General features: G+C 43.4%; 1 protein-coding gene across 5 annotated transcripts in view; it reads left to right on the top strand.

Moving 5' to 3' along the window:
• Ocln (occludin) overlaps positions 1–20,124 on the top strand; it is a 49,767-nt gene that overhangs the window by 13,725 nt on the left and 15,918 nt on the right. For all 5 annotated transcript variants that reach the window (XM_085676774.2, XM_048442875.3, XM_048442877.3 and 2 more), the window contains 2 exons: positions 1,827–2,499; positions 6,415–6,576. In XM_085676774.2, the coding sequence (XP_085532900.1) occupies positions 1,827–2,499; positions 6,415–6,576 (835 nt within the window). The remainder of the gene's footprint in view (positions 1–1,826; positions 2,500–6,414; positions 6,577–20,124) is intronic.

Below are 20,124 nucleotides of genomic sequence, written 5' to 3'. Positions count from 1 at the left end.
CAATCTGAACAGTTTGCACTTAATGATGTGAATTGTACCAAAGATTGACAATGAAAAGTGAATTTTCATCTGCATAACTTCCAAAATGGTCTATAGTTGCCTGTGGAGGCAACTACACCATCTATTTTTAGTATTTGCCTCAAGATATTGTCTAGGGCTAGGTGTCGTAGTTAATGCCTTTGATCCTAGCGCCTGGAGGGCAGAGGCATATTCAGCTAGATGTCTCTGTGAGTTTGAGGACAGCCAGGGCTATGTAGAGAGGCTGCTTCAAAAAAACAAAAACAAACAAACAAACAAACAAAAAACAAAGAGAGTAACACCCACCAAGATGTTATGTAAGGCAAAGTTCTTAGGTTCAATTTGGTCAAATGATAGTGGCTCTGATACAAGTTGCCAATTTATAATTAAATTATTGGAATGTGCAAAGTAATTTTTATAACGGAAATTCAGAATCCAGCCGAGCATTCCCTGATGAGCTCTTGGTGTAGAATTGGTTTACTTTGCCACTGTTTTTTGTTTTTTGTTTTTCAAGACAGGGTTTCTCTCTGTAGCTTTGGCGTCTATTCTGGAACTTGCTTTGTAGACCAGGTTGGCCTCGAGCTCACAGGGATACACCTGTTTCTGCCTCCTGAGTGCTGGAATTAAAGATGTATGCCACCACTGCCTGGCACTTTGCCACTCTTGATGTAATTAACTATAGATTATGTAGTATTTTGCTCAATATTTTACTCCTTGAGTAATAAATATATAATATATATTATAAATAATTTATGTAACACGTGCACGCGCGCGCGCGCACACACACACACACACACACACACACTCTTCTTGATGGTCCTGGGGATTGAATGCAGGGTTCTACCTCTTGCTATATTATATAGCATGAATAATAAAAACCCAGAGACAGATACTGGGATTCAACCTGAAGATCAGAAAAGCAAAGCAGCCGAGCCACTAATGAGCTCTTACCTCTATGAAATCTTCAGACCAAAGAGAGTGAGTTCCTGTCTCATCCCGCCTTCTATTCTAGTCCTGGGATTAAAGGTGTGCTCTACCACCACCTAGCCTCTATGGCTAACTAGTGTGGCTGCTGTTATTAAAGGTGTGTGCAACCATTGCTTGGCCTATACGGCTAACTAGTGGGACTGCTTTGAACTGATCTTCAGGCAGGCTTTATTTATTAAAACACAAATAATATACCACTATAATACTACATCTCGTTTTTTCTTCCATTTCTAACTTAGATCTTTCTACTGTCAAGCATAGTGCCCAACATAAACCTGCCTGGTAATTCCAGCAGTTGCCTTCAGAGACTAAGTCCTGAGAAGAGCAGGACTGCTAGGAATTGCCCAGGACACCCAATGGGCTGGTGTGGGCGCTGTGTTTAAATGCAATTACCTTGTGCCACACAGACAAGAAAAAGCTTGATATCGCTGTTCTGAAGCTGTGTGGGTCCCACCCACACATGCTGTGAATTCACTGATAAGATGTACAGCCTCTGAGATTTTTTTTTTCTCTCCCAGTACTGAGAGTGAAACAAACATGGCTCTACCAGTGAGTTACATCACCAGCCCCATTACCTGACATTTTACATGTTTCCAGATGATCCTTACATTGCCCTTTAATGTCGTAGAGTAGTTATTGTCAAGTGCGTTTCCAAGACCAGTGGTGTCTGTATCAGCAGGAAACTCAATCCCTCTCAAATTTGTCCTGCAGAATCAGCCGTGCCCCTTCAGTCTTCAGCGGGACATTTGAAATCGTTTCATCCATGTGGCTAATTTTATTCCAAGCAGTTTTTCATCTCAGATCTTGTATTTCCCCTTTAGCAAACCCAATCATTATGCACCAAGCAATGACGTCTATGGTGGAGAAATGCACGTTCGGCCAATGCTCTCCCAGCCGGCATACTCCTTTTACCCGGAAGATGAAATTCTTCACTTTTACAAATGGACGTCGCCTCCAGGGGTGATCCGGATCCTGTCTATGCTTATTATTGTCATGTGCATCGCCATATTTGCCTGTGTGGCTTCCACGCTCGCTTGGGACAGAGGCTACGGAACTGGCGTCTTTGGCGGTAGCCTAGGCTACCCTTATGGAGGAACCTTCGGCAGCTACGGAAGTGGCTATGGCTATGGTTACGGCTATGGTTATGGCTATGGAGCGTATACAGATCCAAGGGCAGCCAAAGGTTTCCTGTTGGCCATGGCAGCCTTTTGCTTCATTGCCTCCTTGGTAATATTTGTTACCAGTGTTGTAAGGTCTGGAATGTCCAGAACAAGAAGATATTACTTGATTGTGATCATAGTCAGCGTTATCCTGGGCATCCTGGTATTTATTGCAACAATCGTGTATATAATGGGGGTCAACCCAACTGCCCAGGCCTCTGGATCTATGTACGGTACCCAGATCTATGCCCTCTGCAGTCAGTTCTATACTGGAGCTACTGGACTCTATGTGGATCAGTATCTCTATCACTACTGTGTGGTGGATCCCCAAGAGGTAAGAATGGTTTGTTGGTTTTTCAAGACAGGTTTCTCTGTGTAACAGCCCTAACTGTCCTTCAACTCGGTCCATAGCCCAGGCTGGCTGGGATGAAAGGTGGGCGCCACCACCTCCTGGTAGTATGAGTAGTTTCTGTTCTTTCCCATAATCCATCCTTCTCTCCATGAGATTAGAGACGCTCAGAATAGTGAGTATGGGAACATTTAAAAATAATGTCTGAGGCCCTACTTTTAATAATGCCGTAATGCCAGGGAGGGGCTGGATGTCACTGTTAAGCCATAGTTAACATACCATCTCTGTTTAGAGAGTACCTCTCAGTCTTGGTTGTGCAGTCCCAGAACTGGGCAAGCATCCTTACAGTTGTGGAACATTTTCACTGTCTCCCGAGGCAATGTCTGTATCCATTAGCATTTGCTCACCATTTTTTTGACCCACTCTGAGCAGCAGCCCTCTGCCCGTCCAGCTTGGCCTGTTCTCTGTTGTTAAGAATTTTCACAATATCTGGTCTCTTATGATTGGCATCTTTCACTCAGCATGATGGGTTTTTTTTAAAATTTAATTTAATTTTTTTAATCTGTGCTTTTGTCCTGTGTAAGTCCCTCATTTCTTTTTATTGATGAATGATTTAAGAGCATATATCACATTTTATTTACCCATCAGTTGTGAACATTAAGGCTGCCTCTGCATTGTTTGTTACTTCTGTTGTTAGGATCCTTGACGCACACGTTTTTGTGTGACTGCTAATATTTCTTGAGTTGTGAGTATAGCTGCAGGGAGAATTGATGAGCTGTGTGTGGCTCTAACTTTTGGAGGTACTGTCAGTTTTTGAAAGAAGCCATTTTACAATCTCTCAAAAAGCGTGAGGGTCTTAACCGTCCACTTCCTCACCAAAGCCTGTTATTGTCAGTCTGTCTGATTCTAGTCATGCTAATGGGTGTGAAATGGTACCTCATTGTAGGTGGCTTTTTGGGTGTGTGTGGCTCGTTGTTTTTTTTTTTTTTTTTTTTTTTTTTTTGAGGTAGAGTTTTAATATGTATCCCAGGTCATCCTTGAACTCACAGCATTCCTGCTTTAGCATTCTGAGCCTTAATTATGGGTGTGCTCCTATGCTCTGCTTGTATTTTGATTTGTTTTCCATGATAGCCAGTGATACTGAGCATATTTTCATGTATATATTGAACATTCATCATCATTGTATATTCAAAAACTTACTTTTAAAATTGGCCTGTTTTTAGTCTTTATAATAGGCATATAAACTCTTATGAATGATTTGTATAAATATTTGTTATTTTACCTTCACCCCTTTTAAGTTTTTTTTTTATGATATTCTTTACACAGAACTTTAGTTTTGATAGGCTCTTGTCTGATTTTTCTTTTGTTGCTTTTTGTTTATGGTATCTTATCAACGAAAGTAAATAGTTTCCATAAAAATTGCTTTTTCTTTTTAATTCTATCCCCCTCTTTGGAGCCAGGGTCCTACTGTGTAGCCCACCTTTGCCTGTAAATTGTGATCCTGCTGTAGCTGCAGCCTTTTGAGTGCTGCAATTGCAGGCATATGAGCTCCCTCCCCTGGTCCCTTCGATTTTCTCCTTTCAGTGTCCCAAATGAGTTGACTGTGTGGGTGATGGTTATAGCTCATTGGTGGAAAATTTGCTTATTCTGCACAAGGCCCTGGGTTCGAAACATTTGGAACTGCAGATGGCTCAGTGGGTAGATGCTTGCACAATCATGAGGACTTGAGTTTGGGTCCCCAGAACCCATGCAAGAACCCCAGACGTGGTGGATGTACACATGTAACCCTACTGCTGATGATACAGAAATTGGCACTCTAGGATTTCACTGGACAGACAGTCTAGGTGAAATGTCAAGCTCCGGGTTCATGGAGAGTCTGCTTCTCGAAAATTAAAATGAACAGTCATAGAGGAAGATTGTTGACCTTTGACCTTTCCTCGTAGACACACACGTATGTAGGCACGTATATCCACGTGCACACCCAAGAAAGTGCACTGTTGCTTGCACTGCGTGTACACACAAACACACAAAATTGGTTATAGATGTGAACATTTTGGAGTCTCCTTTGATTCCACTAATCTATGTTTCTGCCCTTACACCCATACCACATGTCTTTTCTACTTTACTGTTACGGTAAGTTTTTGAAGTTGTGGAGTACAGATTCTCTTACTTTGTTTAAAATTATTTTGACTAGATTCTGTGTTTCTTGCATTTCTATCTGCGTTTTAGGATTATCCTTTAGGGTAGCTTTGTGCATGTTAGGATAAGTTTTAGTTTTTGCAAGCTACCTGCTGGGACTTTGAAGTGTTGCCCCAAATCTGTAGCTCAGTTTAGGGGAATTTTGTCATTATTGCAATTTTAAGTCTTCTTCTTTTTTCCTTTTTCTTGGGGTGGGGAAACGTGCATTTTTCAAGACAGGGTTTCTCTGTAGCCCTGGTTGTCTTGGAATTCACTTTGTAGATCAGGCTGGCCTTGAATTCACAGAGATCCGTCTGCTTCTAGAGTGCTGGAATTAAAGGCGTATGCAATCATTGTCCAGTGAGATTGTAAATCTTCTAATCAATGAACATAGGATATCTTTCCATTTTGTGTGGTGGTTTCCAGAATGTTAGTACGTTTTCGTCCAGGTGATTTTATGTGCTTCGTGGGTGTAAACCCGACTGTAGGCAACTGTGAGTCACTTCAATTACTTTAAACCACAAATGCCACTGCTGCCTTTTCCCTCCTCTTGACTCCGGAGTTCTCACTCTTTCTCCTGAATGAGTCACTCTCTTGGGTTAGACTTTCTCCACTGTCTGCCTATCTTGATTTTGAAGACGGAGTGTTTTCCCTGCTGGTGTAGGTTTCAGAGGGCTTGCTGTTACTGTTCAGACCTGTCTGTGGTGAGGACTACGAATTGGTAGAATCGGTTTGCCTATCTCACCACACTCCGGTCCTTCGTAATCCTCTGGCTACTTGAAACCTATATTCTTTGAAAAAGGATGTCACTGCGAGGTAGACAGTGGGTAGGAGAGTCTGCTGTCAGCCGTGAGTAGATAGCCAGGACTGGTCTCGTACTCAAGCGTGCGCAGACCAGTGTGCCACCTAATACGTCTGCCAGAGACTGGGTGAGCCAGCAAGAGGAGGCTTCATCGTCACAAGGCACTGAAGACAGAGGAACTTGCTAGATCGAAGGACCCATTTGTCCATTTGCTCTAATTTATAGGTGGGTTAGATTCATAGTGTTATCATTTCTGTTAAGACAGATGGTGCAACTTACATAGAGTGTAAAAAAGTTGCCAAGCGTGCGTCGTGAACAGGGTTATAGGTATGACTGAGTAAAGCCACTTCTGAAATTAGCATTTTCAAACCCTTTAGAAGAAAGACATGGATGCCGGCCATATGTCTGTAATCTTAGCACTGGGGAAGAATAGGCAGGAATACCAAGAGGTTAAGATCATCTTCGGCTGCATAGAGAATTTGAGGCTAGCCTGGGCTATTTGAGACACTGCCTCAAAAAACAAACAAAAAACCCATTGATTTCATTACTGTACCAGCTATTTTCGCTTTTTTTATAAAAATCTGACAGTGACTGAGGCACAGTGTCCAGAACCCATTTCCTGAGCTCTGAAGTGGTTACTGACGGGTCTACCTGTAAGCAGGTTTGAACATGAAGTTGCTAGGTTTGGGTCCATTTTATGTTTATGCGCACCCAGGCACACTTTGCGTGTGTTTTGCTAGCTTTGTCCAGTTGGTGTGGGTTAGTTTTTAAGGATAAAACTAATCTGTAGAAGTTTAGTTTTGTATCCATTAAGCCACAAATACTCAGGTCCTTTGGTAAGGGTTTTAGTTCCTAGTAGAAAGTGGATTTCATTTATAGCAATTAAAATTAATTATGTCATTATCTTTCATCCCTTTTAGGCTATAGCCATTGTCCTGGGCTTCATGATACTCGTGGCTTTTGCTTTAATCATTTTCTTTGCTGTGAAAACCCGAAGAAAGATGGACCGGTATGACAAGTCCAATATTTTGTGGGATAAGGAGCATATTTATGATGAACAGCCCCCCAATGTTGAAGAGTGGGTAAGTGTTAACAGAACAAAACACTTTTAACCTTTTATTAAATTTCTAGCGTCTGTCCCTAATTTTTTTGTACTTTGTTAAACTTTATGCTTAGAATTATTGTGTTTTTACATTTAATAAGTTGTTTGTTTTTTTGCTCAGAATTTTTAAAAGGTTGGTAAATGGAAATCACTTCTTTAAAGGGTGAACTCATTTCTATTTTCAGGGAGTAGGTCCAGGCTCTGGAAGGAATACTCCCTAGAAAGTCACAGAGAACTCTTGGCCTTTACAAAGTGCAAGCAACTGCTCTCCATCCTTTATTTCTTTGCTTTACTGTTTTAGAGAAAACATTGTTGCCCCAGGGTTGGGGGCAGCTGGGGTCAAGCTTGGCAGAGGCATTTTGGGAATGGAATGGCCACTGTTGGTAACCTTATCAACTTGTTACATGATTAGCAACATGGTCAACCACAGTGACTCATTCTGTATCCCATTTACCTATCAAATACTTCAGTATGACAGACGGAGATTATAGGAGTTTCTGTTTTAGGAGGGAGGATAATATACTGCAAATCTTAGCAGCCTTTAGCTGGGCAGTGGTGGCTCACGCCTTTAATCCCAGCACTCTGGAGGCAGAGACAGGTGGATCTCTGTGAGTCCAAGATCAGCCTGGTTACAAAGAGAATTCCAGGACAGCCAGGGCTACAAAGAAAAACCCTGTCTTGAAAAACAACAACAACAACAACAAACAAGAAAAAAACCAAACCAACCAAACAAAAAACCTGAGCAAGCAAGCTGGTGTGTGTGTGGTGAGTAAGATGGCAAGCTTCTTTAATCCCAGCACTCTGGAGGTAGAGGCAGGCCAATCTCTGTGTGGAAACAGACTTTGTTTCTGTTGGGTTGCTGTGAAGATCACCTATAGAAACTTTCTTTTTTTCTACTTTTTCTTTAATATTTTTTTCTTCGGTACTGGGGACCGAACCCAGGGCCTTGTGCTTGCGTGCTAGACCAGCTGTTTGCCACTACATTGGTAGGTTTCTGTGCTTGCTCCTTTTGTTTGATCTTTGTGAGTTCGTGTGTAGTGAATTGTGTGTGTGTGTTCCTGCTGGTGAGTGTGACATATGCACTTGTGCACTGTCTGTGTGGATGTCAGAGGATGACATCAGGCACTGGCTGACTGCCTGACATCTTTCACCTCTTTGGGGCAGCGTCTGTCTGTGTTGTCTGTGCTGCATCTGCTAGGGGCTTTCCCTGGGGCTTCCTAGGATTCTCCTGACTGCCTCCATCTTACCTTGGAAGAGCTTCGATTATAGACTTGCTGTTGCATTTGGCTTTTATCTGGGTTCAGGAGATCTAAACTTACATTCTCCCAATTCCAAGGCAAGGGATTTACCCATTAAGCCATCTTCCCACATTCTTATACTTCCTGTTTTTGAGATAGCATCTCTTAACTTGCCCAGGCTGGACCTGAACTCACTCTGTAATCTAAGCAGGCCTCACAAGTAGCCAGGACTTCAGGCCTTTACCACTAGATCTGACTCTAGCCAGATTGTTTTTTGGGCTATGAAACTTAATTGTGGATACTGGACTCTGGCTGGCGCTAGGGTAGGCTTATTGTGGCCACTGGCAATGGGGTATAGGAAGGCTTCAAAGGAGCTCTGGGTTCCTGATAAACTGTCCTCTTCGCTCTAGCATTCTAAATGCCAGAGTTTTTAGGAAATCTGCAAGCTTAGACAAAAAAAGAGCCATGTTAAGAAAGCCAGAAAGGGAGTGACTTATTTGCTGCTAGTGATGGGTGCTAACCCTGCCTTCTCTAGGAAGCCACTTCCTCTGTGAGGTGTGAAGCTGCCTTAGAGGGAAATTGTCCGGTCCATCTGTAGCTCCAGGCGAGGCCACCTCTGGCTGGACTAGGACTGTTCACCACGGACTGTGAAGTCAATGTTTTGCTGAGAGTTTCTGGGTGTGTCTGTTGTTTCACTGACTGCTGGCTTGTTTACTCAAGGTTTCGAGAGAGCTTTAAAAAAATAAATAAATAAACCAGCTCAAGGGAGCCCAGCACCTGTGATATTAGTCACGGTGAACTTTAGCCTCTCACCTGATTTAGTATCAGGAAGGTTTAATCAGTTATTAGTTCTTTTGATACCTTGGCAGCAGGTAGTCACTCATGGGAGTGGTGATGAGGTGAAAGCTAGTTCTTTAAAAGGCATCCTCTTGGCTGCTGGCGTAGCTCAGTGGTAGAGCTCTTGCCTAGCACGACGAAGGCCCTGGGTTCAACCCCCAGCCCAATATATACCCACAAAAAAGGCAGTACCTTATAATTAGCGACTTGGGTATTTTAGCCTCGAGTAATTTGTCTTTTTCTGCTATCTTCCTTGGCCTACCCAAGCTAATTCCACTGAGCTCAGCTGCACATTTCAGTTCAGCCCCAGATGCAGCCGTTTGCTCCTCGTTCTCAGCTCTCTGTGTCATTCTCCTCAAGTGGCTTCCTCTCTGCCCTTGGGCCGCTGTCCCGGAGTTGCCAGTCTGCCTGAGAAGTGCAGCAGCGAATCTCTGTAGTCTTTGTCCTTTGGTCTTAACAAAATATAACTGCTTGTGCTGGGTGTGGATTAGAATTTGATTTTATACGTGCAAGGGACCTTAAATCTCCAGTGCTGGGCGAAAATGGGAATCTTAGTAATTGTGGAGTGCTAAAACAGGGGACTTGTATATTGGTGGGACTAAAGTGGGTGTTACTTAATATGCCCCGCAAATTGGGATCAGTCTGGAAATTTGTTACCATTCGAAATCTTGCCGTCTCTTTTGATTTAGGATCACTCTCCACTCCCTAGATTCTTTTGCATACCTATGGGAACATTTGCAACTTTCTAAGTTCCTAGTCCTGCATCTCTTGCATGTTGTTTCTTTATTAGGGAGTTTTTTTTTTTGGGGGGGTATCTTTTCTGTATCTGTTGTTCTTTGTAAACAAGCCCACATTTGCACCCTTGTCCTTTATACTCACTGGAGTGGATGCTGTTTGTCTTGGTCAGGGTTTTATTGGAGGAGACACTATGACCTTAGCAACTCTTACAAGAAAAACACTTAATTGAGGGGGCTTGCTTGCAGTTTCAGGGGTTTGGTCCATTATCATCAGCCATCATGGTGGGGAGCATGGCAGCGTGCAGGCAGACATGGTGCTGGAGAGGAGCTGAGAGTCCTACATCTTGCAGACCACAGAGGTGACTGAGATGCTGAGTGGTGTCATGAGCATAGAAACCCTCAAGTTTTTTATGTTGTTGTTTTGTTTCATTATTTTAGGTGTTATTGGTTTCATTATTTATCTGCTTGTTTGTTTATGTATGTATACACGTGGCATGGCATGGCATGGATGTAGAGGTCAGAAGTAAACTTTTCAGGGATCTGTTCTCTCCTTCTGTCGTGTGTTGCAGGGATCGAACTCCAGGTTGTCAGGCTCCCTTACTTGCTGAACCATCTTACTGGCCCTGTTTTGATTTATAATTTTTTTTTTTAAGAGATAGGGTCTTGTTATATAGCCCAGATTGGCTTTGAACTCTTTATATAGCCCAGGCTGGCCTTAATCTAACTGTTAACCTGCTGTCTCAGCCTTCCAAGTAGCAAGGATCACAGGTATGTGAACACCACCTTTGTCTTATTTTGTGAAAATAAGCCTCCACCAGCTTATCGAAACTTTCTGCTTTTATCTTGCCCGTTTTAATTTATGGAATATTTTGGTGAATTTTCCTTACCACCCACAGCTGCCAGATGGTGTGATTATGCCATGGTTTGCTGATGGGTAAATTTGCCATTTAATATTGCAAGCAGAGGTAAGAATATAATACCTATTTTGTATACCTTTTGTACATGCCTACAATTATATAGGGTAGATTTTCCATTGTAGTATTAGTGGGCTAAAGGGTATGCCCATGGAGTCATTAGTATCTTTTTTTTTTTTTTTTTTTTTTTTTTGAGAAAAGGTTTCTCTGTAGCTTTGGTGCCTGTCCTGGAACTAGCTTTTGTAGACCAGGCTGGCCTCGAACTCACAGAGATCCGCCTGCCTCTGCCTCCTGAGTGCTGGTATTAAAGGCGTGCGCCACCACCGACTGGCTCATGGAGTCATTAGATGTCAAGAAATTATCAGTTTATAGCAGCATCACTTATGAATTGTATGACTGTGGGATTTAATTTCCACACTCATTTTTTCTGATTTTTAATTAATTCTTTAAAAGTTAGAATATAAACGACATTATTTTCCCCTTTCTCTTTTCTCTCTCTAATCCTTCATGTGTCGTCCCCATCCCTCCCCACCCCCTATGGCTGGCAGCATTCTCTTTGTGGACATCCATTAAGCCAAACCAGAGACTGTTATCAGTTTTGGGTATTTTAAATACTGACTCTTGCTTGTGATAATTTGAAATAAGTTCTTAGTATAAAAGAAATAAAATTTTGTGAAGTATGGTGGCTCACACCTTTAATTCCAGCACTCAGGAGACAAGGGCAGGATGATCTCTGTGAGATTGAGCCAGCCTGGTCTATAGAGTGAGTTCCAGGACAGAAACCCTGTTTCTAAAAACCAAAACCAAATAAAACAAACATACTTTTATTTGTGTGTGTGTGTGTGTGTGTGTGTGTGTGTGTGTGTGCGCCTGTGTGCATGCATGCATGGTTGTGTGTGTTCCTGAGGAGGGTGTATGAAGGCACTGGATGCAGGTGCTGGGCATGGAGCTCAGATTCCCTGGAAGAACAGGAGTGTTCCTAACTACTGAGTCTCTGCAGCCCCTGTACCACATTTTCCTTAATTCATTCAGTAGTTGATGGACCCATAGGCTATTTGAATTTCTTTAAAAACATTTTATTATAATCTTTTATGCATATGTGTGCTTTGCCTGCATGCATGGCTGTGCACCATATGCATGCCTAGTACCCGCAGAGGCAAGAAGAGGTGGTCAGGTTCCCTGGAACTGGAGTAACAGATGTTGTGTGGGTGATGGGAATCCCAGGTCCTCTGGAAGAGCAGCTGTTCTCTTAACTGCTGAGCCTTCGTCTCTCCAGTCCCATTTAGATTTCTTGAGGTTGTGAATACAGGGGAGTGGGTGTGGAAGTGCAGGTGTCCTTTTTAATAATCCAGAAGTGTGTTTGTTGGACCGTGCCGTGGTTCTGTTTGTGAGGCTTTAGGAGCTTCCATGTTGTTTTCTATATGACTGTACTGCTTTACTTCCCAACAACCGTGCAAGGATCCCCTTTACCCCATATCCGTGCCAGCGTTTGTCTCTGAGCACCTGTCTCCAGTTGCCTTGGTTTTGCAAGCTCTCCACAGTCCGCCAACTTATCACCTGTGGAATTGATCATCTTCAGTACCTTTTCCTGGTCTGGATATCAGATATCATCAGTCTTCAATTCCTGTCAATTTTGTGAGTTTCATTAAAACCATTTTGTGATTAAGTGGGTTTGTCTGCCATTCGTGATCTTATCACATACATAGCGTGGCTTTCGTTTGGCTTGTTCTGTCTTGTCTTCCCGCCGTTCTCATGTAAGGCTTACTATGTTAATGCTGCATGCTACATTTCCAGATTCTTGACGTCTCTCTCCTTTGTCATCAGTGTTCTTTTAAGGCTGGTTTTTTGAAGTGTGATTGACAGGACTCTCGCTTTTTATGTTCTTAGATCCTCCTGTCTGTTCCTTTGTGGTTTCTGCTGTGCTTTGTTCCGTCCTGAGTTTTAGCGTTTCCTCTTGCTGTGCTCTGTGGGATTGGGACCTGGATCCTTATATGTACTAGACCAGTGCGGTACACTGAGCCAGCTCCTAGCCTGTGAAGCTCACTCACCCATTACAGTAGGAAATAAGCTATAACTTAACTTGTCCCACATGATCAAGTACTTACACTGAACTTGTATCTCCTAAAAGTCTTCATTTTTTTAGGTGAAAGTTGGTTTCTTCTATTCTTCCCTTTTATGAACACATTTTGGCCAGAGCATTCATGGAAAAGCCAGCATATCATTGTCTCATGGCGCGTATAGAAAGTGTTAGAGAGCTGGGCTTTGGTGGCGCATGCCTTTAATCCCAGCACTTGGGAGGCAGAGGCAGGTGGATCTTTGTGAGTTCGAGGCCAGCCTCGTCTACAGAGCTAGTTCTAGGTCAGGCTCCAAAACTACAGAGAAACTCTGTCTCGAAAAACAAAACAAAACAAGAAAATGTTAGAAAATAGAGAAGATTGGTGTTGAACCTGAGTTGTATCAGCGGACAGCTTTTTCATTCACAGATATCGGGTCACAGAGTCTGTGACAAAGCTTGACTTGAAACTATTTCCCGTTCTTGGGACCACCTTTTACTTGGGTTTGTTTTGTTTCTACTGGGGCTTCAGGCCCACAGAAGTACATGAATACAGTTCTTGGTTCGTTATATTGTTGTCTTTCGTACATGCACAGTGTTCTTGTTACTTTGTTTCATAATTGGAGATACACCTTCCTGGCCAAGAATTACAATAATAGCATCACATTATGCTAGTCCATATATATATTGTACTTTCTCATCAACTTTCTCACATCTGCCTGTAAGGAGAGCTGGGCGGTGTGTGAGGTGTGTGTGTGTGTGTGTGTGTGTGTGTGTGTCTATCCTTGTATGGATATGGATTGTCTTATCACTTGCCTTTTTAAATTCAATACTAGATCGATGAGGTTCATCCACATTGTTGTATTTATCTAGAGGCAACAGTCCGAGCCCCTGTTTTCCACAGTTTCATGGCGGTTTCTCTAGCTCTTGTTGGTGGGCTGCTGTGTTATTAAGAGCAGCATTGCTAGACTGGCACTGTATGGCTCGGCTGTGAAGAGTGCCCGGTGCGCTGCATGTGTGTGTGTGCGTGTGATCCACAGCACTGCCACAATGCAGAACACAAACACCAGTGCTCTTGCTACGAACCTCGCGACTCACCCATGTTTGTGCAAATTTCTCTTGGCTCTGTACCTAAGCGTGGAACTCCTGGGGTGAAGAGCTTGTGAGCGCACTATTTTATAAAATAATGACAAATGTCTTCCAAAGCTTGCCCACTTACTATCTTGATACTGTTAGACGCGATTTTTATTTATTTATTAATGTTTTTCAAGACAGGATTTTTCTGTGTAGCCGTGGTTGTCTTGGAACTCACTCTGTAGACCAGGCTGGCCTTGAACTCACAGAGATCTGCCTGCCTCTGCCTCCCAGAGTGTACCACTACCACCTGGCCCTGTTAGAATTTATAATGTTTGTCTATCAACAGAAGAAGTGTATCACGATTGTCTTTGTTTATATACATGTGTATATGTGTGTGTTTTCTTTCTACTTTACATTTTAGCAACTGTTGAGGTAGGAAAAACCCAAGCAGTGTCTCTGATATCTTGATTCTTCTAAGAGTTTTGATGGGAGCAAAGGGCACCTTTTATGAGGCACGGGATAGTCTGAGCTCCCTGTTTGACATGCGTGTGTCATGTGCGACTGACTAAGCATTGTAGATATGGCAAGCCCAAGTGCCTCCCTCACCTCAGCTGTGGGGACATGTTCCTTCTCCACCACTGTCCAGATTGTGTGAGGGAGGTGATTCTCAGTGTTGGTGATGAACTGGGGACTGGGTCAGTTTGCCACCTACAGTTCAGGTTCCTGAGGGGATGGAGGCAGGAAGAAGACTTGAAGCCAGGAGTTGAAGGCCAGCCTGAACAACACAGTGAGGCCCACCTGAAAGAAAAAAAAATCAACAACCAAAAGGAGCCCTCAAATGTTCTTGCGTCTTTAATGCGTTTCCTCACTAATAATTGAGATTATTTTCCTACACATGAGCATACAGAAAACCAGGCTCTGGAGAGTTTGTGTGTCATCAGTAGGCAAAGCAGACCCCTAGCTGTGGGCTTCAGTTCTTAGATAGATGGAGTAGTGGGAATCTTAGGGCCCCCTCCCTTCCTTCCAGTCCTGGAGTGTAATGTTGGCTTTTGTACTTCTTATGGAAGTAAGCGGTATATTAGGGAATTATTGTGAATTCTGATCCTATGTCTGCTTTTAGGTAGATGAATTCTGGTATCTTTAACCCACATGTTTGGTTGGAGAGACTGCCTGGTTCTTTGTGGACATCTCTGATTCCAGCATTCCCTGGCAAGCAGGTGGAATACCTTTACATCTCCATTTCTTTGTGCAGTTATTTCGTCTGCCTCTCATTCTAGTGTAGGATGTAGCTGATTAAAAGTGTGGCTGTTTAACTTCAGGGATTTGGGAAGGAAAATAACTGACAACAGAGAGAAGAATTTTGATGTCCTGGTGACAGGTGGCAGAAACAATTGAATTCGCTTAGGTAAAAAGATTTTATTTAAAACACACGAAACCTTAGAAAGAGTTGAAACAGCTTAGCCTCAATGGGCAAGGGTGAGGCTGTGTACCACTGACAGCTGAAACCAGGGGCTTTCTTAAGGTCCTTAGGATTTGTGAGCTCACCTTGATCTCTTCCTGCTGGGGTAGGCCTCACTTCTTGGGAACACAGGCAAAAAGCAGACACTTGAGTCCTTGAGATTGTTTTTCTGTTTCTTTTACAAGGTTGTATGTAGCTCAGGTCGCTAAGGATGACTTTGACTTTATGATCCTCCTGTTTCTACCTTCCAAGTGCTGGGATCATATGTGTCGCGGTATCCAGCTTGAGTACTTCATACTATTTCTCTCAAACAGACTGGGAAGGGACTGTGACCGAGTTCGGTTGGGTCATACGGCCTCCTTGCACTAACCTGCTGTGGCCACATGGTATGTGTGACTTTTGTGTAGAACGAGAAAAGAGTGTCTACGAAAATGATGCTGAGGACAATATGCACTATATGTATGCTACTTGAATTAATTGCGATTTCTCCTTTGTGTTCTATGGAGTCATCTGAGCAGGTGTAAGTTCAGGGTGCAATTTAAATAGCTTACGAGCTTCTGAGTAGGTTGGAATGTGTCTGTTGGCTTCTCTTATTGAGGCCACCATGTTCCTCTGATCCCTTTCTGCCTCTTTATGAGAGCAAGCACTATGCTCTAAGGGATCGATAGTGACAGAGGAGGGACTACTCGGCTATGGCTGTTAGTGTTGAGTTGAGAAGGTCTAGCACCCTTGACTCCAAAGACGGACTCATTCATGCTTGTTTTTCCATTCAAATCCCTTTACCAAGCCTGCAGTCTTAGACAGTTACAACTATAGGAAAATGAGTATTAAATGCGTATTCACGTTCTGGATAAATACAACACCACTGGCTTGGGAAAAGTTTACACTTCAATGGTAAATATTTAAAAGTTCACTATGAACATGTGCTTGAGATCAGTTCTTGTTTAATTTTTAATTTTTCCGAGGTATGTGCCACCACGCCTGGCCTTGAGATCAGTTTTTATTGCTACATTATCTAATGAAGTGGCAATTGAAATTCAGAGCCGAGTTTCAGGTTTTCCCGTTGTAGTTAAAGAATCTGCAACGGGTCTCATGAGGACGATGAAGATCTGAGAGGCAGGCACTCTTCAGTGATAATGATGGTTGCCTGTGGCGACAGATGGGCTTAGGATGCTGCTCACTCAAACTCTCTAGTGGAGGGCATCAAAATGACTTGGGTTTGAATTTTATAACTTAAAATTTTTGACAGAAGAGTTTTGTTTTTTTTTTTAAGTCTAGAGTTGGGGCAGGATTTGTGCGGTCACACCTTGTTGCCTGTGATCATACCAGAATAGCTTTCTGTGTCCTTGACTTCTAATGAGGGTTTTAATAGAATAGGTTAGTTCTCTAAACACGGAAAATCAAAGTTCCATCCATAGTTAAGCTGGTGTAACAATGAAAGGCTAGCCAATGTAATTATACTCAAAAATTTTTAAAAACGGCTTCAAAGAAGTTTATTTGACATACAGTAAACTATACATATGCACTGATATGCCTTAATTTTATTTGGGGGTTATATCCTGATAAAATAATTGTACATCGAAATCATAAGTAAGAAATATACTGAATACATGTACACCCAATACATTTCAGTTAGGACAGTAATCATAACAGTAACAGCGTGGGTAAGAGTATCCAAGATTTAAGTACATAAATGTATCATTGCGGTGTGACTTAGTCCTATCTACCCTGCTACAATCTTTCAGTGAAAACAGATTTTTTTTTTTTAAGGCTTGCTATGTCACCTCCCAGCAGCATGCAGAAGTCCATAGTGGGAGACAGATGAGCATGGCCAGGCTGGAGTGACTAGGCATGACTGGTCATCAGCATCAGACAACTGACAATACTTGAATAGCTTTTTCACTCTTGCTCAGTACAGCATTCTTGGCTCTACCACTGCTATAGTAGACTCTCACTGTGGAAAAGATGACATGGTGGTCATGGTCTCTGGTGGAACAGAGGGTAACGGAAGTAGCAGCAGCCTCTCTGGCGAGTGGAGTGGTACAGTAGACCCTGACTGCTCCAGCTCCATTGTGAATGGAGAGAGGTTGGAGTACAGAAAGGGCAGAGCGTTCTTCGGGGAGCCTGTTTTCTGGAGGTCTGTGGGAGGAGGAGGGAGAGCTTGTGTGAGAGCTGGAGAGTGCTTTAGTGGTTCTCTGAAAGCTGGGATTCCTAGATTTCCAGCACCAAGAGTTAATGTTTCGAAGCCCAGCCATGCGGATAGGTGTAATGATCTAAACAGGACATGACTGTCTGCAGAACAGAGCGTCTGTACCACAGCAGAGGCTCTCCTCCCCCTCGCTGCCTTCAGAATCCCCTGGAGGGCTTGTTAGAGCAGTTTACTCTGCCCCACCCCCTGGTTTCCGATTTAGTGGGTTTGGAATGGGGTTGGGCATGATTTGAGAACGCCTGCTCCCCCGAAGTCTAGCCACAACGATTACACTGCAGGGCTGTTTAGCCTTTGAGTTAATGTAGGCAGAAGTCCTCCCTGCACCACGACATACTTTGTGTACTGTACTGTAGTAAACTGAAGGACACTGAAGGGTATTTGGGACATCAGGTGATGGCTGACTCAGGGATATTTCTGGCTTTTCAGCTCTCCTGTGAAAGAGCCATCGCCTGAAGTGCCTCTGTATTAAGGTACAGCCTTCACCAGGATTTGTTTCCACAGCAAGCAGCCATGGATTGAATAACCAATAAGGCTCACTCAGTGAGAATAAGGTGGTTTCTCCACCTTGAGTGCTTCCAAACTTCTAATAGCCCCTGACTTGCTTCCAAAGCTCTGATAACCCAGTGACTTAGAATTTGCCTTTGTTGATACATGGACAGTTTCTTTGGGCAACCTGCCACTGCTGCTGAGCAAAGGCCTTTGTGCAGCTGAGCAACTTAGACCAATCTGTCATTCCAACTTGGTCTGTTGGACTCTTAATTCGTGGGATTGGTTCACATGGGAACATTTCAAACAAACCCAAAGTGAAAAAAGAAATAGGAAAAGAACTTTGAGAGGCATTTTGAGCTTTTTCAGGGGTGAGCATCTGCAGGTATAAAATAAAACACCAGGAAACAGGAAAAACAAGTTGGACCACTTACTGTTGAGACCTTGTAAAGATAGTCACCCATGAAGGTGGGTTGGGCAGGCTGTAAAACTGGAGATGGCCCTTTGAGATTAGCCTGCTTCTCTCCGTGCAGGGTTTTCTCTGTCTCCTACCAAGCAGGAAGAGAACCATCTGAGGGTGGATTTCTCACAATCACTAGTGACTAAATTCTGTGTAAAAATTTACCGCTCTCACAAAGTTAGACAAGTAGAGGTTTCATCTTTGCATCTCACTAGTGCACAGCGACTTTACTACCCTAAGAACGAGCTTCCTTTGTTCGAGGAGGGCAGCGAGGATGGACGAGGACGGACGGGCATCTTGAGCTACAAGGGAACAGCTCGTAGTGAGAAGGGACAGGTTTGGATTCCACAGCAGTCATTTCGCCTCTGTTTTACCCCGAGCAGGTTTAGTTCAGTTTCCTCCTCAGAAAATGTTAATATCCTTTCTACCTAGGTAGTCCGAATAAACCTGATTAGGCTGTTTGGCACGTGAGAGACACTCAACAGATGAAGTTCCCTTTCCTCCATAGAAGTTGATGACTTTTGTGGCATTGCTAGATTGGCTACATGTGAGCTTGTAGCTTCTGCTTGTTTTCCTTCTGGTATTCCACAGGGTGCAGGGTGTTTTCATTAACTCTAGGAGGGAGAAGGGGGAGGGCTAAATGAAGTCACAAGGCTTTGTTCGCAGGTGACATAATTGTCATCCTTCTAATGAGTATAATTAAATTTTGATTAAAATTTGTCCTCATTATACTTACTTCTTGTATGGATCTTTGAAATAATATATTGTATTTTGACATTTCAGAACAGGTTCTTTTGGGGGAAGTGGGAAGCACAGGGTCTTACTATACAGTCCTGGTTGTCAGGCTGGCTTTGAATTTGCAGAGATCTACCTGCCTCTGCCTCCCAAGTGCTTGGGATTAAAGGCGTGTCCCTTTATGGCCAGATACAGTTCTTCTTCTTGTATTGGGGTACCCTGTGAACCTCCAAAAATTAATTATTCCATTCTTTAAAACTTGTTTGTGTGAGGTATGTTTCTGAGATAAGCTTTTCCACTTAATCTCAAGAGCAAGTCTGCGGCAGGCATTCCTTGGTTGGCTGGACTCTGCGGGTGGATTTCCATTTCCTTTCTCTGATCTTTTTTCATGCGTGAAGACCCTGCAGTGGAGACTTGGCCAAGGGTTTGCTGCAGGCTGCTGTGGAGTGCACGGTTCAGGGCTTGCCGGAGTGCATGGTTCAGGGCTTGCCACGGGCAGCTGTGGGGAAGCAAGGCCAACATTTAGCCCTGAGAATGATGACTCTTGAGCTTTGCTTCTCCCAAGACAGATCTTAATTTGTATTTTTGTTCTACTTTCTTTACCTCTAGTTCCCCAGGCAATCTATTTATAGCAAGCTCTGAGCTTCTTTTTATTACATTTATTTATTTGTATATCTGTGTGTGCATCTGGGGGCGCGCTTGTGACACAGCCTATGTGCGTAACTCGGAGGGCAGTCTGTGGGAGTTGGTGTTCTCCTTCCTCTGTGTGAACTCAGGTTCACTTTGAAGGTCAGTCTCTGGGCCTCTGACTTGTGTAGACACTGAACAGGGCTTGCAGACTCAACAGCCAGCTGCACACATTACCATTTTTATTGGGTCTAGGTCCTTGGGAAAGTTATCCGATCCCCTGAGCCACAGCTTCCTCATTTCTGAGAGAGGTGTCATACCTGTAAGACTGTGCCTAGAAAATGGCCTGCTGGTTGAGCATTGTTAGCAGCCCAGTCTGTGTTGGTAGCTTGTAAACAGGAGTTAGAGATAAGTGAGTGAGCCTTTGGCATGAGTAAGCCACTGCGTGGCAGTGAATAGGCGCTCTGACTGGAAGTTTACGGAGATAGATGTGGGGGGGATAGAGATTTGTGCCTCACCCTGCAGGCCCCCAGGAGCTGGCTGCACTTGAACCAAGATTCGGAGCAAATCTTGAGGGATTAGCAGGCAAAGAAGGGGGGGAAGGGCATTCAGGCAGCACCTCTGAAAGGCCTGGGGCTCAGATAAAGTTCATGCTGGAGGGGTAAGGGAGGGGAGTGGATCCTGGAGAAATGAAGA

The sequence above is a fragment of the Myodes glareolus genome, chromosome 15, assembly GCF_982192425.1.
Source record: "Myodes glareolus chromosome 15, mMyoGla1.1, whole genome shotgun sequence".
Taxonomy (NCBI): domain Eukaryota; kingdom Metazoa; phylum Chordata; class Mammalia; order Rodentia; family Cricetidae; genus Myodes; species Myodes glareolus.
Note: the sequence above shows the minus strand (reverse complement) of the source record. Positions and strands in the feature narration are given on the sequence as shown.